This window comes from Patiria miniata, unplaced genomic scaffold (assembly GCF_015706575.1).
Source record: "Patiria miniata isolate m_02_andy unplaced genomic scaffold, ASM1570657v1 HiC_scaffold_5, whole genome shotgun sequence".
Taxonomy (NCBI): Eukaryota; Metazoa; Echinodermata; class Asteroidea; order Valvatida; family Asterinidae; genus Patiria; species Patiria miniata.
The window spans coordinates 41,192,542-41,219,331 of record NW_024037072.1 but is presented as its reverse complement, the minus strand read 5'-3'; the positions used below and the strand labels follow the sequence as shown (position 1 = coordinate 41,219,331).

Genomic DNA, 26,790 nt, shown 5'->3' with positions numbered 1-26,790 from the left:
TCCTAGAGGGAATTTTTCATTTTCATTTTCCCTCAAATAAAAAAAAAAATTCTTCCATCAATTGTATTTAATCAACTCCAGATGATCGCTTAAATGAAATTCAGCCATTTCTTCTCATTCGTGCCGCTCTGGACGATTTTTTTTTAAAGGGAAATGAAGTCCCAGGACCATTTCGAAAGAGGGCAGTATATTCCTCCTATGTTAAAATGTGACACGCACACAATATTTCAATAGCGATATAACTGCAACGAAGTAGGGATGTTACGGGCACAGTAGAGGTCCAAAGACTTGAATGGGGGTAAAAGATGATGTGATTTACATTCCCCTTTTTACGATAACAGAAGGTAAGGACTCCAGACACTGAAGCCAGGGAGTCCGGCCAAGGAGCTCTGAACGAAAATGAAATTTTCATCATTCGTGACACATCTATATCGGTAGACACTGATAAAAGGCATGGAGGAACAAGTGGTACTGATCCAGAAACGAGCCTGCCGATTATGTGTTAAAAACACGTGGACAAAGTGAAGAAAAATACTGGTATTAATAACCTGTGATGTTATTCCACCTGAAATTGTTTAATTAAGAAGAAAATAATCATCGAAGGTTATTTTTTAAAGGTGTACCCGCGGGGACTCAATACTTTTTTTAATATTTGACAGTACAGTCGAACCCTGATAAGAACACTCTAAAAAGTCCCAGGTCAGACTTGACCCGGAAAAGGGTCATGTGGGGCCTGACCCTTTTCCGGGTCAAAAATGACACTTTTCTGGGTAAAAAATACACTTTGTGACTCATTTTCCGGCTCATTTTGATTTTTCGCCTGTAGCGCCTACCTAGAGCAAAAGTTTTGACTGAAATTTCACAGATGGTGAAATTTTATCAAGTTCTAAACACCCCTGTTCATAAACCGCGAGTTATTTACCCGTAACAAAGTTAGAAGAAAAATTTATTTTGGCGTGATTTTCCGATTTTATTTTCAAGTGCAAAGTGAACCCTTTGAAAATGCCCCGAAAAATAAGAAAATAATTTTCTGACAAACATCTGGCTGGGTATGTAAGTAGAGATAATAATTATTTATCAGAATTTATCAAGTTTACAGAAATTCTTAAATGTTAATTTGGAATTTTCCGAGATTTATTCCAGTGCGCCACGTTAGGGAACACTCCGCCAATTTGTGCCCAATTTCCGGACGCCACCGTTTTTTAATTTCGGGTTAAATTTTATGAAGCCGAAATTGTTCACAGGGGTTAAATAGCAAGCAGTAATAAGGTAAATGTACTAGTATTTTACTGCATGAATTTGAGGTTTGTCAACCAAGAGGTTTGGCAACACTACACGAGGAAAGTCGGTAAACGTCGAAGTGCGCCACGTTAGGGAACACGACTATACACGCAGTGGTACGTGCGGCCACGCGTCGCGGCAAAATTGCAGTCAGGCAAGATGGCGCCGGTCGGTCCCCCGTAACCATAGAGCTTTATTAAATTACAGCTCTTTGCCCCCAACTGTACTTTCTTAGCCCGCTGAGGGGGCATTTATGAACGGAGCGGATGCCACGACTTTCTGTACTGGCCTCACAGCCCATATTCCTCTTTGCACCTAGCTGACTGGCTGACTGCCTCCCCGACTGACTGACCCTCGTTTTGGCTGTTGAGGAGAGTCCGCTAGTGTTACCGGGTAGTGTTATCTTGTAGTGGCCCGGTAATGGGCCAAATTTGGCTCCTCGTGTACACCAAATGTATTAGAAGACTTCAAGAGAATATCAATTTTTAATCAATTGAAAAAGAATTTTGGGCGCTTAGGTTCATCTTGTCTGGTATATTTTATCTGGGTAGCCCTATAAAGTATACATTAATAATACATGTTTACTCTTCAAATGCATATAGTTGTACAAAGTCTACGATACTGCATCATATTTATTGCTCGTGTTTTTGACTCGAGGGTGCTGAGCTATGAGAACCTAGTGCACCAATTTAAGACAGGAACTTACAACGTGATTGTACCAAAAACGGGTCTTTAGTGGCTACGGCGTCTCTTTTTAGCCAGAGGCACGCATTTGGTCAATAGCCGTAACCACAGACACCCTTAAAAGTACCAGGTCCGAATTGACCCATCAGTCTCCGGGTCAGTGTTGACTCTTCTGGGTCAAAATGGCAATTTTGCCTGTAAAAGTGACACTTTATTTGGACAAAATGACAATTTTTTTTGCGTGCCAAATTAACAGTTTTCCGGGTCAAATAGTCCGATCAAGTGACTAAGAGAAGTGGCATTTTGACCCGGAAAGGTCATATCTCAGTGACCCAGATTTGGTTCGAGTCTGACCCGGGAAATTTTAAGAGTGGTACAACATTGCCCGGTTTTTTTTTAGTTGGACATGACAAATTCATTCGTAAGCACTGTGTGTAGTTGTTCCCACATAAAAGGCTCATTTAAGAACAATCGCTGCAATGATTAAAACAAAGTGATTTTTTTTTAATTAAGAGTTTTGAGCACAATATAGCCTAACAACAACTATACACACATATTTTCACACACTATGGGAACCAGGTCATTAATAAATACAATAAAATAATCTCTATACAATAGAATACATAATACTAACAGTTATTGCACATAGTAATTTTGGTGTATTTAACAAGATACTCGAATTCCCTGTTACAAGGGAGGTGACGTGCGCTATTGAACTATAGTTTCACACACAAACTGACTAATTATGATTTCTTCATGTTTTTATCTAATCCCTATATAAGCTCACTTTAAAATTGTGCAAAGAATTGTAACCATCAACTACTTATTTATTTAACGGAAAACAAAACAATGAAACTACAATTAATTATCAAGGCAAATATCATCACAATGAAGCTTAAATGGGTGAGAATTTTGCGAAGCCAAAAAGTTAGACCCTTTGGTTTTTCAGGCGAGTTTCGATATCATACAGAATAGTTCTAGGTGACACTAACCATTGTTGGCTGAGCATTAACGGCTTATAGGATCATTTGCATACGTCGTAATTTCATAAAATGGACTTATTTAAGGGCTTTCTTTTTTTTGATAGCAGACATCGTTCCAATAAGCTGTTCAATGTCCATTGGTGCTGGAAAACTCGAAACAAATAACGCTGTTCATTCTCAACCGTCATCGGTGATAGTGCAGCTCAGCTGGATCTGCCGCGCATACTGTCATGGGAAAGAAGTCAACAGCTGGCTCGCCGTCGTTTAAACGGATGTAATTGAAGAAAAAAATGTTAGTCACTAAGCGATGGTTAGATCATATCCATCGTTAGTACTGATACAAAATACCTCTTTTCTTGAGAATGACAGCATACAAGGCTCAACAACACTTCACATGAAGTTTCATACTATCATTTACCTACAGTGAGCTATTTCTTAATAATTTGGCAGGTTCGTTTTTGAGCGTTTGCAAAATGATCCTTTAGGCCTATGTGCTTTAATCTAGGCCTTAGTATATCAAGGTTCTTGGCAGAAGCACCACAGATATGTCAAGATTGATGAATATAGGGTATATATCCTTTAGTAGGAGGGGGCTTTTCATGTTTCAACCGCGCACTGTATGGTATCCCTCCTCAAAAACACTTCAGAAGTCATCTTTTTAACTGCTTCAAGCCTCAGGTGTTGTATGCTGAAGCAACTGCGTGTAAATCGTGCAACCACTTTCCAAAACATAAAGTGCGTAAAGCGCAACATTGAATGATAAAGTGGCTAAAATAATGCATACACTGCTTAGTTACAATACAAATGCAATAAATCGAGTTAAGAAAATGTCACAAGCTTATCCTTCTTGCCAACTGAAACTAACTTAAGCAGCATCAGCAAAATAACAAACATAATCAACGTTGGTTAATAGCCGTTCGTTAATAGAACTTAAGAACAAAACAGACTAGAGGCTACTCTACTGATTTGTATCCCGACCGGTCGTTGATGGCGCCCATCTTACGGCCCACCGCGTAGACGATAATGACGACTAGTATCAAGCAGGCGAGGGTTGCACCGACTGCGATGGAGGCTACGTTGGTGTTGGGGTTTTCTATTAAATCCTCACCGCAATCAACACCTACGAACGAGACACGAATAGATATTAGATGCTACCAAAACAAACACAGCGACAGACTATTAAGACTTGAAGACCGGATTATCGGATCGGGAATGCTGCAATCAAATAGCCCTTATGAAAACATTCAAAATTTAAAGGGCCATGCAAGGAAATTGTTTGAATGCAATCCTTGAAAATGTTCCTTTGTTTCCCATATAACCTTAATTTCAATTTTGTTTTGCCATTTTCATGGGTATTTTGGTGCTTTTTAGGTTTTTATGCTAATACGAATTTCCATATTCATGAGCAAAAGTGTGATGTCATTTTAGGCAGAAGCCTCAATGTTTATCACTTCAGCACCAAAAGTTGCCAGAATTTTGCATATTTTGCTGTCGTACATTTTCTTTTCTGTGGTGGTTCGTTGTTGTGTCAGTACATGGCAGTAAGCCAATGAGCAACCTTTTCTCTGCACAGATGGAAACCCCTACACCGAACAGTGTCTTCCTGCAATGACATTACAGCAACAGCGCCCTCGGTTGTCCGGAAAAGCATGGAAAATGTTTAAATGTTTGAAGTGCAGTTTTCAATAAAATAAACTAAAAAGGCATGTCAGATAGTTTTATACATTTAAGAGGAGCAGAAAGTTGCACAAAATATGTTCCTCAGAAAAATGCATTTCATGTACAATATAACAGCCGAATTACTATCTCTATAAACGTGCATAAGTCGCAGCTTAATCAGGGCAAAAAAAAAACCCGACTGATATCAATGTTGTGTCGGATGTAACCAAAACCGGTTCTGTCGATATTCGATAAGTAGACTGACTGGTTCCCTGCCACTCTATTGTTCTTCGGACTTCAAATGTAGGCCCATATTTTATGGGGCGGGGACCAGTCTATCAATAGGCCAGTGTTTTTGAGCGATGAAGACTGACGCCTTTAATGACATTATTTTGGTTCTAGTACAACGCGTGTAACGTCCTATTTTATTGCATATAAATTATTTTGTGTCCAGACTGGGCCCATCCATGTATTTCGAAAGAACAGAAAGCATTACAATTTAAGATATATTGAAAATATTACGAAATTATTGATGACCGTAAACTTATAACAAAATTTGACCTCAACTTCCGTTCCACTGATGACGCAGATAACAATGGGGTAAATTCAAAATTTGGAGTCTGTGACTAGACTAGTCAGTGTTTGGTACAAGACGTTCACATAAACACTGAACGTGGACTGGTGAGACTTGCACGCTATATTGACGCAAGTTTACCTGCTGCTTCAATAGACGTAATATTTACGCAGCTTGCACTTCAAAATGGCGTCTTATTTCTTTTCTTTCCCTCGAAAGAAAGAAGCAATATTTTCTGCCTACTCTCTAAATGTGAAAGAGTGAAAAACCACTCTGTTTAAGGGTCATTTATGGGGACAACTCTTTCTGAGTGTTTGTCACTATTTTAGAGTAAAGTTTGCATGAAGTCTTAATATTAATAAAGTCTTAATATTTTTGACTGACTGGGCTCAGTTAGTTTTGTCTGGAACCTACCTTCGCTAAATGTTCCATTCTGCATCCCGTACGGCTGCAATTGTAACTGACTAATTTCCAAGGTAACCTGTTCTGTGTTGTTAGAGGTTGACTGCATGACGATGTCATCCTCGGCTTCGCAGACGCGAGAGTTGCCCTGCGGTGTTGCAAAGAATGTTGCCCCCTTCTTGGTGCGGACCACGCGTTCACCAGCTGTATATGAGAAAGGTACCAAATATTATCAATGAAAACAGCAATGAATTCGCACATCTACTCGCTCGTGCCCACTGTTCTAGCTAAGGGTGCTTATGACAGCTCACCTCAAAAAAACTTAAACCGCCTCATTTAAAGGCAAATAAGCTCATTTGAATTTCATGTATTTTGTTCGCTTCCCAATAATATCCATCACTCAAAATCCAAAGAAGCCTGTTCGAAACCTAACCTGATGAAGTTTCAGCTCAGAGAATATGACACTTTTCGAGAAAACAGTGAAAAACCTTGCCCAACCTTTTGATCACGAAACACGATTTCGTCAGGATAACTCTTTATTTCTAACGATAAGTCATTTGACACCACTTACATTTCTTCTTAATGACAGGAAACCAGATGGAATAATTTTTACGGGGTGTTTAGTACCAGTGCGATCTTTAATCTAAAAAACCTTTTATATAATAATTCGCTTAATATACAGGATCATTTGCATTTACTCCAAAAGCAACCTAGTGAATTATCAAAATCGTATTTGTATTTATAAAAATCATACTGGTACTAAACACCCCGTGGAATTATTCCGTCTAGTTTGCTGTCATTGAGAAGAAATCGAGAAAATGTAGGTGATTTTCATCGATCAGTCAATTGAATGATCGATGGAAATAAAGAGTTTTAATGAAATCGTGTTTCGTCATCAAAAAGTTGTGCATGGGTTTTCACAAAAAGCTGAAACTTCAACCGTTTAGGTGCTGAACATTTTCTTGGGATTTTGAGTGGTGTTTTTATATCGGAACCGAAAACAATGCATAAAAAGCAAATGATCTTTTATGCCATTAAGTTTCAAACCTACCATTGAAAGCAGCACCGAAGTAATAGCTATCCCGGGTGTCGAATGTGAACTGGATCACTCGTGCATCCCAGAAATTCGGGTCCCCCTTGATGGTAGAGTTTTGCTATTTCAAACAAAAGAAAAGATAATATTTTATAAGTCAAAGTTCTATAAATGTTTATTCCTCACTTCAAAGTACATTGCTTTTTATAAGAAAGATATAAGTACATGGCCCAACGTCGCGGAGCTACTAAGCATGCTTGCATGCTGCAAATCAAATTTAAACGCAGGTAAGGCCAAAAAAAAAAGTCTCCGGTTTCTGGTATGGAGCTTGCCCCAAAAGTGGTGCGGCGACGCGGCTTTTTTTTTTACCTGTTTTTTTTTTTTGGGGGGGGGGGGCTTCAAATGTCGGCTGATGACTGCAAATGGTGCCCGACTAAACTTAGTGCAAATATATGGGAGTCCAGAGAGGCCACATAAAGCTTATTCTCGATCATAACCCCATCTAAAAACACGTTAAAATTGTGCAGCAGCAGGATACCAGTCAAACCAGTGAGTTTGGCGGTTTTGAGACATCATCTTGTATTGAAAAAAAAACTTTTTCATTTTGCCGATGCGCATGGCTACGGCGACGCGCGCGCATACCAGAAACCGGAGACTTTTTTTTTTGGCCTAATCGTACACTGTCAAACCTAGTGTTCAACGTTTGAACGCAGTATGAACACTTTGTTGCAACAGTTTATAAACATTGTAACGCGTTTCAGGGGAGAGGCGTAAAAGAAATAAGGTCAGGTTTGAGTCAGATTCATTATCCAGGAATCCATGTACCAAAAAAGCAGAGCCTCAAACAGCAGACCGAAGTTTTGCAGTTGCTTGAAAGTCTTGACATTCAACTTTTAACACTTTAAAACTTTAACACTTTAAAAATCATACGCGTTTAGAAGTTAAACATGATGTTTATTCTTTCCAAAAAGAACCGTTTACGAGGCAGACAATGTGAACGGGATGTTGATACTTTATTTTCCTGAAAGTCAAAATTCAGTCAAAAGATGAAGGAATTGAACTTTTGGAAAGCAAAACACTAACCTTCTGGAAGGTGATCTTCAAGCTGTACATTTCCTCGTCCCACCGTAGCTCCAGAGCTGCTTGCCCATCTGGTCCTCGATTGCAGAACCCACCAACATCTGCCTTCTTCGGGATTGGTATCTCGGCCGTCCGGTTCACCGCCTGTAGCATTTTTTTTTTCAAAATAATTTCAGAGTCACTTTTTTCCGTCTTTTAAAGCATCAGCGAAAACTGGTTTCACTAAAAATCAGTTTTAGATGGCGTTCCATACAGGGTCGCGCCGAACGCAAATGTAGGCCGATTTAGAGCGACTCGAGTCGACCCGAATAGAATTTAGTTTCAAAACAGGGGAAATTTATGAACTAATTTTGCACTGAGTCCAAGTGCGGATCCAGAACACAATTTTACAGGGGGCAACAACATTTTTGGGGCCCCCAAAAAGTGGGTCCAAAAAAATTACGGCGTGGGGTTTGGGGCCCCCTTTTTTTGGGGGGGGGGCACCGGGGCGGGGGCATGGCGGGGCGGGCCCGTTACCCCCCCCCCCCCCCGGATCCGCCCTTGCCATTGACTGGACTCCGGCGTCGTTCTGAGCGACTACGACAGTCGATCTTTCGCGTGTAGTCGCTCCTAATTGTTCAGAATAAGCTGTTTCGGTGACCTCTAGATTGCCATTCTGAAACGGGTTTTAGATCCTGAGAATTTACCAGGGCTTTATTTGCTACGGAAAATACATTCCGAGTGTTTTAGCTTTCGACTATAGATTTCCAGCCAATTATCCAGACAAGATAGTTTTTGGACTGAGATTCATTTTCACCCGTCTGACCCTTTCCCATTTTTTTTTTTTTTTAAAAAGCGTTGACTGTGTTGAATGTGTTCAAATCCGACTTCGGCTTTTAGTGGAGTTTCAGTAAAGTTAAACCGAAAATGTCCATATCAATTTTTTATGTTGCTCGCTAAACTATCATACCGTAGACGTGCAGTTGCTTGTACACAAAACGTTATCTATTTTTTTCTGCATTTGGGGTGTGTTAATACAGCTAGTCAGGCCCGTTGTCAGTTAGGAGTGTTTCCTGGACCTTTTAGTAAAAATGGAACATTTTTCACTTGAAGTGCAGATTCAAAACTTACAAAGAATTCGCGACATGCATGGATTTAAATGATGGGCCGGTTAGAAGATGCTTGGGAATTATTTTCTTGACAGTTAGTAACCTTTTATAAGATGGACAGCTAAAAGGCGGGCACGTCGGATTTGGGGATGGTCGTCCCCCGACTACAGGAATGGAAAGCGTAGATGTATGAAACTAAAAGAAATGTCTCCTCCAAAGTCTCACGACATACTCTCACTGTCTCACTACATTCTGTGGAGTCTGGTTATTTATTAGATAGAATGCGGTACCTTGCCGTCTTCGTCCTGGCCCAAGTAATCCACCTTCAATAGCGCCGCGAAGCACGCCCTCAAGCAGACAACGCCGTCATCGTTACGAACCACGAAGTCGCCCAGCTCCTGCGGCTGTTCCGTGGGCTCCGCTGGCTCCTTCGTTGAAACAGGATTTGCCTTAGAAAAGTGACAAGAAAAAAGGTTGGTTCAAACCGCTCATTTGGTCCTTGAAAGTTGACTTATGTTTCAGATCAGTGCCAACATGGATATTGGTAAATATTATAATTCATTTTTCAAAGTGATTGATTAATTAAGGGGGGTGCAATTATTTGCTTATTAAGGATTAGGCTATTGACATTTGTATTGGTTCCTGCAGAGTACTCCGCGTAGCCACAGGCTTCAATCTGCACTTCCTGACGAACGTTCGAACGTCATAAGTTGAATTTGAATCTATCAACAGCGGTTAAAGAGTTAATCAGGCTTTTGTCCGTATGAACTATAACTAGACACGCTCTATCCAAATAGGCCATGAATTTTGAATATTGTATAGATTGTTTTACTGTTTAAACCGAAGATGGTGTGCCTGGCAGAATTTAAAAATGGCATAAGCGCGTACGCAATTACGCCTCTTATGCAATTTGCGTAATCACCAAACTCTTCCAAGCAATAAGGCATAGGCCCTTTAAAAAAAAACGGCCTATTTCGTCAGAAATTAACACAAGTTGTTCCAAAACTATGATTCGTGGGGAAATATTGGAGGCTTTCAATGCAATTTTCTAGAAAATGATTTTTTGCGTCAGAACGCTCATATGCCTTTCTGCCGGGCACCCAACGCTATAGAGTTTGAATCGTTTTTTCTGTAATTTGTTCTCAATAAACAAAACCTCACACCTCTGTTTCCACGGGTGGCATTTCTGTGAACGCGCTTTCACCCTCTTCCTGTGGAGCCTCGCTCTGATCCTGCACAGCCTCGCTCTGATCCTCCACAGCCTCGCTTTGGTCCGGTTGGTCTGGTTCCGGCACGGAGTGCTGCGTGTCCTCCGCCGGCTCGCTGCCCAAATCGCCCTCCTGACCCTCCACATCCACAGGGGGCGGCAAACTGCCGCCGGGGTTCAGGGGTTGGTCGGTTGGCTCCGTGTCCGCTGCTGATGGCTGGTCCCCGGCGGGCACGTCAGCGGTGTCTGTGGCGTCTTGATCGAAGCCTATTGGCACCTCGTCAACGCAGACGCACAACCCTGAGTAGGAGGATGGAAATACCACGATAATTATCACGCACGTCAACAAAATAACGTGTTCTTGAAAAGCGCACTGGGGATTATGCATAAGCTTGATAGTCTGGTTCCCAGACCTGACAATTATTCCCGACGCTCACGTCTAAATTGTAGGTCAGGCAGCCTCCGTGGCTAAAAAATAAACATGACAACATTGATAGGCCTATTCAAAGCTCAGCTTCGTTTCCGATTTCGCTTTTAGCTTTTAATGTTCTGATCAAATTTCTAAATAAATCACTTGCTTCGTTTGATGTTTCTGTAAGATAACATTTACTAATGTTGATCTGGAATCTTCAAAATTAGGCACCCAAATAGCACTGTTTGCAGGCGGAGCCGAATGAAGACCGAGTTTTGGAAAATCTAGGTAACGGTCGTCAAATTCAAAATTGTACAGGACGCAGCAAAAAGTTCGCCAATACGATCCGAGTATATTTGATGCACAAAATCTTCCTTGAATTTCAAGTTTTCTAACTGAAAGCAATGAATATTAATTATCAACTCATTAAACAAAAATTAATAAGCAATTAGCAGTTAATTAAACATATATTATACTCGGAAATACTCGGGCGCTATCCGATTTTCGAAGAAACGAATTCGGCAAACTTCGAAAATTTTCGGAAAAAGGAGGAATTCCTCCCGTTTTAGTCACGTGACGTAAATTGTAATACAATGTATTACCGGAGGCTACCTGACCTAACATTCATCAGGAATAGTCAGAATCTTTTAGTCTGGGAACCAGACTATTAGCTTGATAATAATCCAGCTTTTTTACCTCTACCGACCATAATGGTTTACAAAAACTAATCGGTGCGTTCACCTCACTGACAGCCGAACGAATAAAATAGTAGAAGAATTCTTGGGACATTTTTTGCGTTAAGATTGAATGGAATAAACGGAGGTTGGCGGCCTAGAAGGATACGTCTTCTACCGAACCTCCATCCCATGGATGGCGATTCACGCGAAGGGGGAGGGAAGAGATGGGGCGAATAATGATTTTGGGCGGGGCATCCTCACCAGCCAGAGTAGTCCTACTCGCTTGCGTCTTAAGACTTTCGCGAGGATGGACGTACGGGGGCGGCAATGGCGATGTGTATAGATTTTAACCAAACGTAAATGGTGTAATGAAATATTAATCGTGATGTAACAGCTCAATGTACAAAATAGCACATACATGTTTGAACAGCGCCCCTTGAGTCAGCTTGCGTCCCCCCCCCCTTCCAACAGTGATATCATATCGAATAGGATTAGCCATGTGTCTAGACCACGCTTCATGCTTTTCATGTATCTTGACATTAGGGACTGTCTTGTACACCAACAAAACAAGAACGTAACGTGTTCTACTTCTGAATTGCATTAGTAAAGATCGCTCCGAGAAGATGAGGCAGCTCCCAGACGAAGGGGAGACGATTTCAGACAAGCGACCAATAATTGGCGGGTCTATGCCGGCCAGCTGAGCTAACCCTGGCTCTGCATGCGCACTTCGGGGGTTGTGGCTGCCGCGCATCGCCTGCCAGCAGGCAAGATAAATAATGGCCTTCTTCAATGCACGATTAATCAGATTCAAGAGATACTTCAAGTCCACTGGCTTCCGCATTAAACATTTCACTCTGGTAGACTGACCATCATTTTGGACGGCCGCGGTCACCGACGTCTTAAATGCTTCATTAAGTATCAAGTTCGCACTATTTTGTTGGCATTATATTTTGTATTTCTTTGACCAGGGAAGGCTCAATCAGTTATCAAAGAACTGTTTTCCCTGAGGGCCCTAAAATATAACATACTCCTGCAAACTCTATCGAAAAAATGCAACACCTCCTTTTGTTTATTTAGTTTTGCTAATTTTTGTTGGACTTATACACTATGCACATTTATTGTATATACGTTCACACTATTTCCTTATGTAGATGAGGGCGCTGTTGATGCTGTGTCTTAAGGAAGACACTCTACAGTGAATGTGGTTTTTTCTGTACAAATTGTAAACCAAAAAAACATTGCAAACATTTATGCTGATTGCAAACATTTATGCTTTGCTCAGTGATTGGTGGTTATATAAACAAAGAAATCCCCCCCCCCAAAAAAAAAACCCGAAGGTTTTGATGACGTCACTAATTTTGCTCATGACCATGAAAATTCTTATCAGCATAAAAAAAACAATCAACGCCCTTAAACACCATTAGTTAATTGGCGATGACACAATAGTAAAACTTAGACGAATGCAAAATTATGTTGCATTGGACTTTTAAAGGGACCCAATTTCTATCGCCAGCTACATGTCGACCTATTCGTGCTCTGCGTTTGGGGGCTACCGACCACACGACTACGAATTATACGTATAATACAGCCTATCAAAGCAGTTTGGAAATTCCATCCACTTCCCGTTCAGTTAAATTTTAGAGTGGTCTGAATGTTATTCTTTGGTTTTTGAGCGACTGAGGGGTGACGAGTGTATTCAGTTTGACGACACGTTCACAAATGCATTGTCAAGATCGCGAACTAGTATAAACTGGGATTTCGGAGATTCCACCCTCCTAGAAAATCTTAAGACCTTTAATAAAATATTTTAAAAATAAATTCAAAATGCACACACTACAGTATGCGGGTTCGATTTGCTATACAGGGTGACCCCAAAAAATGCAATCCTAAAACATTTGCCTTTAAAACAAAAGGGATAGGTGGATTTTTTCGTTTTTGGTTTCAGATGAAAGCTCAGAGCTTTTTCTTTCAAATACTGAAAGCGTCACGAAAGTAGTACTTTGGGATGCAGAGAAAATGCCAATTGTGTAAAAGTAGTCATTTTTATCCTGTACACAAGTACTTCAAACAGTGAAACATTTTACTGTAAGCCTACTGTGCAATTATCCTTCATTTTTAAGTATTTTTACATATTTATGATGCTGAAAGGGTTTAAAATAGGACTAAAAAGGATGAGATATCTGTTCAGGTGGGGAAAAAAGGTATTTCCATCAAATTCATTTGTACTCTTGTCATATTATGTGCCATGTTGTTTGTAAGGATTAGGACATGCACAAATAGGTACAGTAGGTACCGTGAAAATCCCTTACTATGGTAATATAATGTAGGCTATTGTGTACAGGATGAAAAATTACTACTTTTACATAATTGGCATTTTCTCAGCGACCCAAAGTGCTATTTTCATAATTTTTTTCAGCTTCAAGATTGAATCTGATACCAAAAAAACCCATAAAAATCCATGCACCGATCCCTTTTTTTTAAGGCAAATGTTTTGGGGTTGCATTTTTTTTGTCACTCTGTAGAGACGACAATACCACGGAGATTACACACGATGAAGCAAAAATGACATGGTGGAGCAGTGGACTCATTAATTCAAGTCATCTGTATTGTGGTTAGATTTATGCAAGGTTGTCGTAATAGGACCTAGTCTGTATTTGTTGTCCAGATCATCGTCCATTGCAAGTACGTGGGGAAACAATAGACATATAATTATAGACGCAATAGACTTGTTAAAACGGGGCACGTACATATGAAATGCAATCGTTTGTTATTCCGAAAGAACTAGTCTAGCTGCTTCGGACGCAGGATATTATGTTGAGTATATCCTGTGCATAAATGCACGTTTCTGATATGCAGAGAATGTGTATTTGTCTTCATTTTAAAAGGATTGTTGTATTATTGTTTCATTTTCCCTTAATTCCATCAGACTCTTGTCAAACCTAACCAAATTAATGTCATTGTTCGCTGCATGTTATCTGTCGTCAAACCAAAATAAACAAGAGCCGGTGAAAGACATTTTCACATTGTCAAACAAGCTTTCATTTCTCAGGGGAGAGGAAGACATTCTACGCCGATTTTTTTTTTTTTTTTTTTGACAGTACATAAAAAGAAAATGCAAACTATAGGCAGAAAAATAAATTGTAGAAACTGCACTAATGGAAATGGCAAAATCGACTGACGCACTTGCGTCTTCCGGTGGATCTACACAATGACGCTCCGCTAATTGCAACACCGGAGAGACAGGTGCAACACAGCGCCGATGCGAAGTCAGGTTGTTTTTTATTTCCCCGAGGGAATACATTAAAATTGGATGAATACGAGGTGACGTCACAAACTGTAATTGCAAAGTCTACGCACGCATTCAAGTGGACTTTCTCTGCCTTGGGTGTGAAGGGATGCGATATTAAGATGTTGTGGAGGTATATTGATTATGAATCAAAGTTGGTGTATGTCAGAAAAGGGCCAGGAAATTAATCGGTGGAATTTTGAAATCTACACTCCAAAAATTGTGTTTAACACTTAAAATAAATCTTGCTGTCACTTTGTAAATATGTTCAATCAATGTTCAATTGCTAAATATCACCCAACAATACTCTAAACATGTTAAGTATTTTTAAACATGTTTACAAAGCAATAGCAAGAAGATGTTTCGTAAGTCACTACCTTATAAAGTCATGTGTATAATAGGGCACACAAGATTGTATACGTCTCCACTGGGCAATTTCTATAGGTGAATACAAGGTTATCATGAAATAGATGTTTGGATTCTACTCAAAAACTAGGAATTTCCAAGGTGTGTTGATGTGTCGCAAATTAAGGTATTTTATGTAAGTCCGAATTCCAGCCCATCATCTGGTTAAGATAGGAGCATTTTGAAACTAAATTTTCACATTCTAAAATTTTAGTACACGAGAACAAAGCAATGACTTTACAAGGATACACATTCCCAACAAACTGTTGTGGTTACCGTATACGCGGGAGAATTGTTGAGAATGAAACGAGATTAAATGAACAAAAATATTCGAATGAAAAGCAACTGGAAATATAGATCAAATATCAACTTGTAAAGTACAGCAATCGTGCCTTTTGTTTTTCAATGATAGCAGACAACATGCAGAATAAATCAAATAAACATGAATGACTAAAGGAGCAATAATATCATGGTTTCTCACATTCCGTGAAAACAATGGAACTGATAACGATTTGTTGAGCTTGCGAAATGTTAGTCGATGTAAAAGACCACGGCAAATGCCATGGTCTGTTATGCGTGAACAGCAACACTGCATTCGAAATGACCAATCAAACCAATTTAGTCCTGATTTAGGAATGAAATGACATCACGATTTTGTGAAAACGACTCCAATTAGCTGACGCGCGGCTTGCATAATCTGCATGTCAAGACATATCAGACGTTATACAGGAGATTGGCTCCGTGGATAACGGGTGATACTCAGACTAACGAAATGTATGGTGACTCTTCACTTAGGACGAAATGTCCTAAATTTACAATCTTGAATTTTTTTTTGTAAATCGATATTACGAATTTCAGACATCCCCCCCCCCCCAAAAAAAAAAAATGGCGATATTGATTACATGTACAAAGATTGCGGATGACTATATTTTAATAATCATAATTGGACGAAACAAAAATCACAATATAGGCAAAATCAAATGTCAAATATCTGAAAATTAAGCAAGGGCGCGAAGCGCAAATGCCCATTACGTGAAGCAGTTAAAACCGTATAGCCCCGCGGGCAAGGCAAACCGTGACGGGAACAGCAAAGGAAAAAAACAGAGTCCGCAAGATACACCATAATTATTGTCATGGGACTCATTTTTGACCATGGACGCAATTCCAGCGGGGAAATTGAGTGCTTGACACTTACAAGTGGGCTCACAATTAAATTACTTCATATTTTGATTTCCTCAAACCAGGAGGTTAATCGTGCTGGCGGCACCATGGGGAGGATGTGTTATTCCTCCATGGTAGCACATAGATGCAATGTTCAGTATGGCGATGTATAGCAATGATAGAATTGGTAATAATTACATGTATTGTTTAAACTATAAACACAGATTCTTTTGTGTTGGCTTATACCTGTTCTTTATACAATGTTAAAATCGATTTGTAGGACAATGTTCACTATCATCTTCTCGATTTAATGTCCTTACAATGTGAAAGTAATCGATGCGCATGACGCATAATTGTATAATAATTCTTCACCCTTATCATCACAATCTAATTTTCTTTGACTTGTAACACATGACAAAAAAACATACAATTTTTGAACTATCAAAACAAATATTTTACAATTAGATTCTAAAATGGAATTGGTACCTTAACACATGTCTCGAATCTGTTTGAAACAAGACCAAGAAGCTATCCTTCAACGTGTAAAATGAACCGTGGAGACAAACCATCCATCAAACAACACGCAGTATGGTTTATGATTTACCGGTCATGCACGCTTGCTTCAAGATCCACAAGATCTGAAAAAACATTCGCAGTCAATTGAATAAATAAGTACAGATGGATAGCCACTTACCGGAGCATATCCACAGGATAAGCAGCGAGCGTACCACCGTCATGGCTACCTGTGAACTCGTTCCTTTCCTCCGTCCCTCAGAGGCCATTTTGCTTTTTCCCCTTTTTTCCAGAAGCGCCGGTAAAACCGTAGGCCAGAATGAGATGTAAAGTATATGATTCCCCCTCTCTCCCTCACAGACACACGCACTGTGTAGAGCCTACGGTAGACTCTCTTGTTGTTGCCGTGATGATGATGCGGAGGAGGCGATCGATGATGATGAAGGGGATCACGTGATGCAAATCAATTAGGAATGCCAAGACGGTTGGCTGTGTGTCATTGACGGAGCACGGCGCGCAGCGGGCGAGTCGACGCTGCCACTGCCGTTAGTGCACCACTCTCCACGGCCTCTTGTGATCGATGAAACTGCGCTGAACCGCCAGGAAACCCCTATACACCTCTCACACACTACACTCGGTCGAGCGAAAATAAAACACTTCCTGTGGTCATTTATTAACCACAGTGAGCTCCGGCATTGCAGTTTGGTGATCTTTTTTTCCCCCGAAAATAGGAATCAAATACTCACTGTAATTATGAGTGGAAAATGAGCTAATTAATTAGACATAATGGTAATTCGGTGCATGAAATATCGCGTACTACTAAACGAAAATGATATGGTTATTTTGTGTCAGATTTGTTTGTTTGTGTATGTAATCCGTACAATAAAAAGACAAAAACACTACAGAACGTAAAGGTAAAATACAATATTTGCAAACGTCAAAAAAAAAAAAAATACCAAATTATTACCTTACTTGACTGTTAGTAGATAATGGTCTCAAGCATCTTGTGAAATCACAGCACCTGGTGTGCTGTAATTTCAAGAAAAGTGGATTTTTTTGCATCGATTTCCAACGATGGTCGGTCGGGGTTTTTTTCTTCCAAATACGGCCCCCACTACCAAATTTTAGTTAGTCCACATTTTGTTTGCAATCGGTTACATGCCATGAATGGGTGCAAGCCAGCCAGTCTGGTTCCCTGACCTGACAATTCCCTGACTTCTACAAATTGCTCAGTTTCGTCTGAAGAAGGATCATGCAAACAGACTACAAGTCTTAGAATAGGATTTTTTCTTGGTTTTTCCAGTATCCATGAACAAAACTCTTTAAACAGTTCAGCGTTACAATATTTGCTTTAAAATAGAATCCCCCAAATCCATCCATTTCTGAAAATCTGAATGTTTTTGTCGATTTCAAGGAGCAACAAAACATTAAATCTAAAACATGCTTTATAAAAAAAAAACTAACATGTCAAAATTTCAGCTCGGTAGATATCACACATTTTGAGAAAACTGTGAAAATACACTTTCATTTTTCTCGACGCAAAGCATAGGTTTTCCCTAAAATTGACAGCAGACTAGGCGCAACAATTTCAAAGATGTATGATACTATTACCAACAATCAAGTAGGATATTTCATGATATTTTGACAGTTTCATTTTTGAATGTTTGCAAATGGCGTCCATGACCCTTAAATTAATCGTTTGGGGTCAGACGGACCTTCATTAAGTTCATAATTTCATGAATTGTGTGATTTTTAGTTCTGCCTGAGTGGTCGATTAATTTCATCTACATGTACATCTATTCCATTTTGCCTTTCAACTTTTGATAAGGTGAGGTAACTGTGCATGAAAGGCCGAATACAGCAGCGTTTAACGGGCTGTTCACGCTGTGTGCCGGTCAGAGTCAAGTGGGCTCTTGAAATGACCGAGCCTCCACCGCCAGCGATGATTTTATCGCTCGGCTCTAAAGCGTTGGATTTGTCCGGGCTGTTGAATCTTAATGAAGGGGCCACTCTTCACAAGACGGGGCCTCGGGAAAAGTCATTATGCAGTAGAATTCTGACAGGAAGAATATAATTAGAAGATGATTTTGCTCAACTCCCTTAATCTTGAAACAATGTGCACACTTAAAAGCGGTTTCGGCAATATCGCTGGTTATTGGAATCAACGAATCAGGCTTTCGAGTTCGGCGCTATGTCTAGATTATAGCGACACATTGACCAAGATTTGTGACAAATTCCAGGGGCGGATCCAGGAATTTTTGTCAAAGGGGGGTTCTTCAGCAAATCAAAGCTGAAATGTAGACAGGTTTTTTTCTCCGCACACTTGGTCTCTGTAAAATCTTTTTTTTTTGGGGGGGGGGGGGCTCGTACCATACTTTCAATGGGGGCGCTGTTTAAATCCGATGATCATCAACACTATATTACAGAATAGTGTAGAATTACCCCCGTAACCCAGCTGGCTCTGACCGAATTTTGTGCACAGGCAGATGCTATTACCAGTATAATTGTCATATGTTGGGTTGGGTTTTTTTTTTGGGGGGGGGGGGAGGGTGTCAGAGCAGGGGGTTCTACATTTTTTTAATGTATTTCTATGAAAAAAAACATTTTGAGTCAGAGCTGGGGGGTTGACCACCTACACCCCCCCCCCCCCCCATCCGCGCCTGATAGTTCCTTTATAATCTTGCAACTGACACCCCGTGCAATGTGCCTATTGTGTATAAACTTGGTCTGACACGTTTGTTTGTTTATTTTCCATTTGCATTACAAAAATACAATGAGAAATTACAAGAAGCTGTTAATTATAAATCATTTAAGTTAACTGAGAAGTACAAATGGGGATTACATCCAGAGGAGGTAAACCCTCATGTAATGGAGCACCCAGACTGCTGGTAAATGTTGCAGTAGGTTCGAATTAAGATGTTTACTGATACCATAACTTAGGCACACTTATCGAGATTAAAGAAAATTGTATTGAAGAGAAATAAATAAGACGTGTTTAGTGTCCTACTTCTTTAAGACATGTACAACAGTTCAAGTTAGGAATGATGAAATCATTATATTTAATTAAATAAAACTCTTTAAGATGTTTTATCAAGCGCTTCCTTGAAAAAAATAGTGATATTTTCTCTATTGACAAGGAGGACAAAAATTGACAATTTTTTGAAGAATATTTCGATAAATCGAAAAAGCAACATCAACTCTGCTGATACCATAATGAACAAGAATATCTGGTCTTGTGGAGAAAGAATGCAATTCAAGGGAAAACATTGGAATGACTTAGATTTTCTGGAAGAAAATTATGAAGATAATCAAAATAATGAATTGCATAATTGTAAATATCTTCCACCTTAAGAAATTTATGTTTAGAACAGAGGGGTGTGGTGTGTGCATTGTACGTGGCATGACAAGCATTACGATATTTTTTGTAAAGTAATAAGCCTTTCAGTTCGGTCTAAAATCAACCACTCAATCCGAAGTCAATTTGCTCCCGGGTGGGACAATGTCTTGTTTTTAATTGCTATCTTTTCTAGCAATACAACACTTATTCATTCTTGAATGAAACATAGAAAAAAATAGCTATGGAATATTAATGTAGAATTATTTGCGGCCTGACAATAATCCAGGCGTATCTTCTGTGCAGTATGGGCGCAAAAGCAATTAAGCCTTTTCCGTTCAAATAAAACATGCAAATTGAAAAATCGTCATGAAACATTTTATGTTGAAGAGCATTCGTCGCTGTGTAAAAATGTCCGTTAACACGCATGACAGTATTCGACACCTTCATTGTGCATTGTGTTGTTGTCAGCGGCGGCGGAACGGTTTTCAAACTGTGGGGGGGGGGGGGGGGGGAACACCAAAAGGGCTAGGCTGGTACCATCTTTCAAAATAGGGGGCGCTCTTCTAAACCGGCCATTATGCAAACTACGCATTATGTTAGGGTTTTGGGGATTGGTTTTCATATTCCTTTGGGAAATTTTGGGAAATGGTTACTGAATAAAATTATCGAAATTTTAGGGACAGTTTTGTTTTCAGCTCGAGGGGCACATTTGTGCTCGAGGGGGCACATTAATTTTATGTCCGCAAGAGGGGCACTTGGGGAAATCTGGGGGGGGGGGGGGAGTGCCGCCCCTGGTTGTTGTTGTTATTTTTATTATCTAGCTATTTTCACTAGTTGCGAAATCAAAGCCATCTTGCAGACAAAAACAGTTGAACATCAACATTAAGATCATTGCACCGTTCGGAACCATTTTATTCGTGCGATAAGAATTGAGCATGCCGAAAAAAGGCAAATGTAACTTTCATCAAACGGAAAGAACCTTGCAACCCTTGCAACTATAGTTGAGTTCAGGCTGTAAATTTCAATCATACTGACATACAGATTAGGCTTCCAGAATGAAAAGAAATTTAGGCGTTAAATAAGCAGCAGGGAAAGTCCACTTTTAGAACTTCGCCTCACGCGTACTGGGCTATAGTCTACAATACTAAGTTTGAGTAAATAGAAACTTTTACTTATACAAATCTGATCAAATTATGAGTTTGCTCCTCTTTTTCCACTACTAGCTACACCCAATTGGACAGTACATGTATAGATGTGCTGGAAATTAAGTGCATTCAGATTCCTTTTCTTTCTACAAAACCAATCACGAAATGTCATTGACTAGGGCCTTGACTGCATGCTAGTAGCTTTCAATTGTCCTGGGTTATTAGTCAATAGTGTCAGTTTAATCAATGCTTTCGGAGCTAATTAGTGAACCGCAGCGTGGCACCACAACATGCAGGCGGTTGACCCTCAGTGGGTACCTTGCTGCGCCCAGTGTGGCCCGACCCACCATAATCTCTTTGACAACTCGTAAGCATTGAGGTGCCGTCTCTGTCCGGATTAGGGGGTGGTTGGGATGGGCGGTGCCTTTACGGCCTTAGGTTGGCTCAGCTTTTGATTGGGTTGGAAGAGGAGGGGTGACTGACAACGAAAGCCACAACACGGGATAAAAACCTCAGCTGATATGATCACTTCATCATTTGATCGAGATTTAATCTTCGAACAAGAGACCTCCAAGTTAACATCATCCTTTCGAGTTCGTAGTTCTTCAGAAGTTTTTTCATAGAGATGGATTTCAAGATCGCCACCGCTCTGAACCTCCCCGCCGAGCTGGTCTGGTTCAGCCGGCAGTCCTACGCGGAGGAGTTGTTATCGTCCTCGTCATCCTCGTCATCTACCGACTGTGGGCTGGACGACTTGCCGTGTCTCTACGGCGGGCACTTCCCCGAGATGCCGCATGACCTGGGAAGCGACGGCACCCAGTCCCCGGGTCGGGACGACTCCGATGACGAGGCAGAGAGCAGCGGGGATGACTACACCCACGCTCTCTACGCTCAGGAGCAGCTGTTGATGGAGGACGCTGACAGCAGTTTTGAGTTTGGTAAGTACCTCAACAATGCTTTCTAATTTTTAGTTGAAGTTTTCACGAGGAGTCGGAGAGGTTTTCCTGATCACCCACGTCTCAATTCCCAATGTGACCATTACTAAAAAAACCAATTTTAGCGCTCTTAGACAAGTAGATCCTTCTTGCAAATCCAGCAGTCGTTGCATTTATTTCTCCGCCCCCAATTCCCTTAACAATTCTCGAAGCAAAAAGGTGCTTAATATTTATCAACTGCAAAGAAGGTTCGCTCAACTGTTATTAAAGTGCTTAAAAAGTCTCCGTGCTAAGAGCTTTTTGTTTTGATATCTTTATTGTGATATTTCCTTTCTTTCTTCTGTTTCTCAGGTGTTGACAAGACCGACAGAAGTCTGTCTTACCAGCCTTCATCCCCCCGTCCGACCAGCTGCCTGCCCCCGGCCAGTTCTCCTCCTTCATCGCCAGACCAACGCCTGTCAGCGGTTCTTGAGATCAGTTACACCCCGTCTCCCTCCGCTACCGTCCCTTCACCGTCACCGCAACCGGAGCTGATGGTCGTCCCAAGCCCAGTCCCAATGGAGACGCTGCAAGCTCCGGTGGTCATCTCCCAGCTCCATGACCTCGGCGCCCGTCGTTCCGTGTCTGTTGCACCGTGGCAGAGGGCCGTACTCCGGGAGGCTCACGGCAGGGACGGCAGTCGGCCTGGGCGGGCACAGCTTCGGGAGTTGGCTCAGCGCACTCACCTCCCGGTATCAGTTGTTTCGGTAAGTTGGAATGCTTTCTTACATCTTACTCCCTGTCCTCTTGATCTTCCGTCTTCTCTTTCTTCATTTTTCATTCTTGTATCTTTTTGATTCCTTGTTTTCTCGTTTCTTTTCTCTCTCGTTCTTTTCTTTGTCGATTCTTTTCTTTCTCGTTTCTTTTCACTCTTCTCTGTGTTTCTGTGATGATCACGGATAATCCTGCCAATCATTAACTCTTGTTTTTTTCTCTTTTCTCCCCCTTTTTCCATAGTGGTGGTTTGTCGAGCAGCGAAGGATCAGCTTCCATCGGGCCAAGTTCGGGTTCTGCTTCACCGGGCCAGCTTCAAGGCCGTCCCGGACGATCAAGATTTCAGCCACCGATCGCTATAGCAGACACTAAGTGTATCTTTTCACTTGTAAATCTATCCTTCACCAATATTTTAATTCGGAGTACTTCAAACCGAGTTATTCCCTTGCTATAAATTTTGGTATCTGTCGTGTAAATTTTGTACATATTTTCATATTTTCTATCTTAAGTTTTGGATCTCAGAGCTTTACAAGCTTACTGAGCATCGTAGCTTTCAGAGCTGAGCCAGTTTCTTGCAGTAGTACAAAAGAACGACTTTGTAAATTTTTGTAAATATTTCAATTAAAACATTCAGTTAGAGGTTTGGAATTTTGAGATTTTAAATTTAATATGATGAGTTTAATGATGTAAATGATAAGATTGCAAATCAGTGATTGCCAGAATAAAACTTTGTTTTAATCATGTACATGATCTATTGACTCGTTCTAATTGTTTATTTCCGAGTGTATATTCATACGTTCTGATAAAGTTAAGTTTGTCCCAAGTTTTGAGCACTCCAGAAGATGCAGTTATATATAATAGACGCAGGTTACTTCTAACAAAGTAAGGCTCATATTGGTACCCCGAGGCCCCTCGCTGATGGTTGAATATTTGAAATTACTTAAATAAATAAATTTAACCTCTTTTCTTTTTAATCGATGAAAAAAAAAACATTTCGCAATTCTAATTTAGGTGTCCCTGCTTAACATTTCAGGGCATGTGCGGATCCGGGGGGGGGGGGGGGGGGGGTGACAGGGGCCATCCACCATTAATTGTTGTTAAAGAATAAAAGTCAGGTCCACTTTTTTAAATAAATGCTACCCATCCTATTTCCCAAAGAAAGCCCAACTGAAGTTAGTATGCAACTATTTCTTCGAGTGGGGACGGCTCCCGAGGTGATCCATTGAGCGTTCTGCAGTAGCCGGTATTTGTTTTAGAACTCCTCATCCACATAATTGTGATAACTGCTTAATTGAACCAAATTAATTTAACCTTCCATTTCAATATGAAATTCATTAAAAATGTACTTGCTCTTTTCCAAATTATAATGTATCCCTTCATGAAATGTTTGATCCCAACACTCGATCTGTCCCGCGTGAGGGCGCACATCTGCAATGCACACAGACATCTGGTTGGTTTACGTACATGTATGTTTGTCAGAAGGCGGCGGCCGTTGTACATTTTTGGCCGTGCACAGCAAGATAGTAAAAATGGCCAATGCAATGTAACTCACTCTTGGCCAACCAAGATACAGAATTCAGTGGCCCTTTTTTTTTACTAGTGGCCTTTTACGAGTGCGTTTTTGTGGAATTCCGCGCGACCGTCGGGAATGCACCCCTGTAAAGCGCCACCTATTGTGCGATAGGGTCCATGCTCGTCCGGTTTGACAGCGCCCCATAGGAAGATGGTATTGGTACCAGCCCCTCCCCCCAACTCACACACACACTTTTGATTTTACATGATGGCCAGACGAAGTTACAAACGATTTACATGCCAGATTGAAATACTCTGAAAAAGATTTAATCTATTAGAAACTCTATTCTTTTACTAGTGGAAATCTATTGAATTGAATTGCGAAAACGTCTGCTGGTCCCTATAGGCTAGTCGTTGGAAAAAAAAGTCAAAATCTACTTGGCTCCGCCCAGTGAACTGAAGACAGTAAGCCAATGGCGTTCCCCCGCCCCCACTCCCACCTGAAATGTTTACAAGAAATCGCCGCCTCTGTCGGAAAGAGACATTCATTGGCACACTTGTTCTTTTTTATTTGACACGATTCGTGAAATACTGCAAAGTTAATCATCCAATAGAACCTCGACGCAGGATGACCGCTTTAGCAGATTTTCTGGCTAGATCTGACAGATAATGAAGGGAAAATACCGAATCTAGCAGAATTTTGAAGTGCATCTAGCGGAACTCTGCCATTTCATCTGGGCCCAATTTCACGGCGCTGCTAAGCACAAAAATTTGCTTAGCACAAAAAAAAGTCTGGCTTGTGAAAGCAGGTTTCCAGCCAAAACTCCACGTGATTTTCATGCTAAGCAAACAACAGCTGAATACTAATCACGAGCAATATACATCATATGGAGTTTTGGCTGGTAACCTGCTTTTATAAGCCAGTCTTTTTTTGTGCTCAGCAAATTTTTGTGCTTAGCAGCGCCGTGAAATTGGCCCCAGGTCACACGTACATAATACTGTGCGTGCTTGCATCAACATTTGACACGCTTATTGTTCGTTTTTGATATATTTTTTGAATTCTTGGTGATTTAGCAGATTTTATTCAATGATTCTTGCAGATTTTTGAAATGCATCTAACAGAATTGTTCGATTTTCATCTGGTCACACTGCCTCGACCTCACGTAGCCATACACTAAGCAGCTGAATGAGAACCTGTCCGAGTGCCGATTTGGGGATTTTACACGAGAAGGTGCAATTGAAAATATGAATCGGGCGTGCTAGTAACGGAATCCACTTACGTGACAGAAATCTTCTGCGTATAGATTTTCTCTGTCTTCTCAAAATGTAGCTTCCAATATGCTGAAACTTCAACATGTTAGTTAGGGCACCCGAATTAAGTGAATAATTCTATTGCTCAAAAAAAGGCAGAAAATACAAACGACCCCTACTATCCTTAAAGTCAGTGCCCCTTCATGTCCATTTTTGAGAATAATAGACTCAAGCCTTATCAAGTCAACATTATAACAAGGATAATCCCGTATTATTCACCATGTACACGATCAAGTCTGACTCGTTGGGGATTATGAGGAGTAGTTAGTTTGCTTTCTGCCTTGTCCATGCAACTAGAGCGCTACTGTCTGTCACTTGACTTTTTACGATACTGAGAATGATGAGGGTATGCCTGTTTGAAAGTTATTCACGGTGCAGTGATATACGATTACAACTTTAATGTAAAGGCCTAACTTTACGGCATAAACTAGCCTACCCGACGCCGATTCACTTTTTAAAACGTCTCCATTTGGCATATAATCTATCATCCCGATTCCCATAGGCCTATGTGCAGGGGCGAATTTAGCTTTCAGGAAACGGGGGGACTGGGGTGTCGATATGAAGGGAAGTGCCCCCGGAAATTTGAAATCTACAATGCTTTCTCCTGCACTCTAAGACAATCTGAGAATTATTAGGAACTTTAGCATTTATTTTATTATTTTTGGCCCCATTTTTTTCTGCATGTAGTATCAACGTCTGGGGGGGGGTGCCTGCACCTCCCAACCCCCTCATATCCGATTGGGTAAACGGCTTTAAAACCACTTCAAAATCAAGTGTTACGCCCCGTCCTCCATCATGTTATGTTTAGCATTGGGTTAGCTGATAAGCTTTCATATTTTTGAACTAGGAGCGACCTAAATACCTACAACATTAGTGCAATATATTTTGGAAGACCAAAAAGTGTGTGTACAGTTAGTTCGCAACATTCGTTCAAAACTGTAGTTTTTCAAAGACTGATTTCGGGCGCATATTCAGTGAAATATTTCAGCAGAGCCAAGCACGTGTAACATTGATCCCTTTGCTTTTATCTTAACACTCAGCATCACGTAACACAGTGGGGTTGTTACCCCCCCCCCCCCCCCCACCCCCAGTTGAATTGAAGTATGATTTCTTTTCTTTTCCTTAGTTGAAAAGGATGAATTCTATAAGCCTTTGGAAGCGGTCTGCGAGCGCCGGCCTGCATTGAGGCGGCACTCACAGACGTCAGCGGTGCTCTCACATTGCGGCCGCGGCAGCCGCCCGTTCAAAGCCCCCGTTGGCAGCAAGTCACAGCTTTTGAGCAGTTCTGGGACCAAAACTCAGCGGGGTAGCATCTTACCCGTCTCTAAACAAATCGGCGTATAAGTTAAAAC

General features: G+C 40.8%; 2 protein-coding genes across 2 annotated transcripts; one reads left to right on the top strand and one right to left on the bottom strand.

The window, feature by feature from the left end:
* Positions 1-1,803: 1,803 nt before the first annotated feature.
* Positions 1,804-16,879, bottom strand: LOC119741818 (lysosome-associated membrane glycoprotein 1-like). Its single transcript, XM_038217719.1, has 7 exons — positions 16,627-16,879; positions 9,948-10,291; positions 9,075-9,233; positions 7,700-7,840; positions 6,635-6,737; positions 5,596-5,787; positions 1,804-4,068 (listed from the first exon to the last, which is right to left on the bottom strand). The coding sequence occupies exons 1-7, from the start codon at positions 16,712-16,714 to the stop codon at positions 3,902-3,904; spliced, it is 1,194 nt and encodes a 397-aa protein (XP_038073647.1). The 5' UTR covers positions 16,715-16,879; the 3' UTR covers positions 1,804-3,901.
* A 4,518-nt stretch (positions 16,880-21,397) lies between these two features.
* On the top strand, positions 21,398-23,365 carry LOC119740294. The gene is made up of 3 exons (XM_038215560.1): positions 21,398-21,865; positions 22,214-22,608; positions 22,859-23,365. The coding sequence occupies exons 1-3, from the start codon at positions 21,553-21,555 to the stop codon at positions 22,985-22,987; spliced, it is 837 nt and encodes a 278-aa protein (XP_038071488.1). The 5' UTR covers positions 21,398-21,552; the 3' UTR covers positions 22,988-23,365.
* The last annotated feature ends 3,425 nt before the right edge of the window (positions 23,366-26,790 follow it).

Excerpts from the sequence above, each read along its gene's own strand:
- LOC119741818 (XM_038217719.1), bottom strand. The coding sequence starts at position 16,714 with ATGGCCTCTGAGGGACGGAGGAAAGGAACGAGTTCACAGGTAGCCATG. Across the intron at positions 5,788-6,634 it reads CTTCGGTGCTGCTTTCAATG|CTGGTGAACGCGTGGTCCGC; the intron begins GTAGGTTTGAAA and ends TCTCATATACAG. Across the intron at positions 4,069-5,595 it reads GAATGGAACATTTAGCGAAG|GTGTTGATTGCGGTGAGGAT; the intron begins GTAGGTTCCAGA and ends TCTCGTTCGTAG.
- LOC119740294 (XM_038215560.1), top strand. The coding sequence starts at position 21,553 with ATGGATTTCAAGATCGCCACCGCTCTGAACCTCCCCGCCGAGCTGGTC. Across the intron at positions 21,866-22,213 it reads TGACAGCAGTTTTGAGTTTG|GTGTTGACAAGACCGACAGA; the intron begins GTAAGTACCTCA and ends TCTGTTTCTCAG. Across the intron at positions 22,609-22,858 it reads TCCCGGTATCAGTTGTTTCG|TGGTGGTTTGTCGAGCAGCG; the intron begins GTAAGTTGGAAT and ends CTTTTTCCATAG.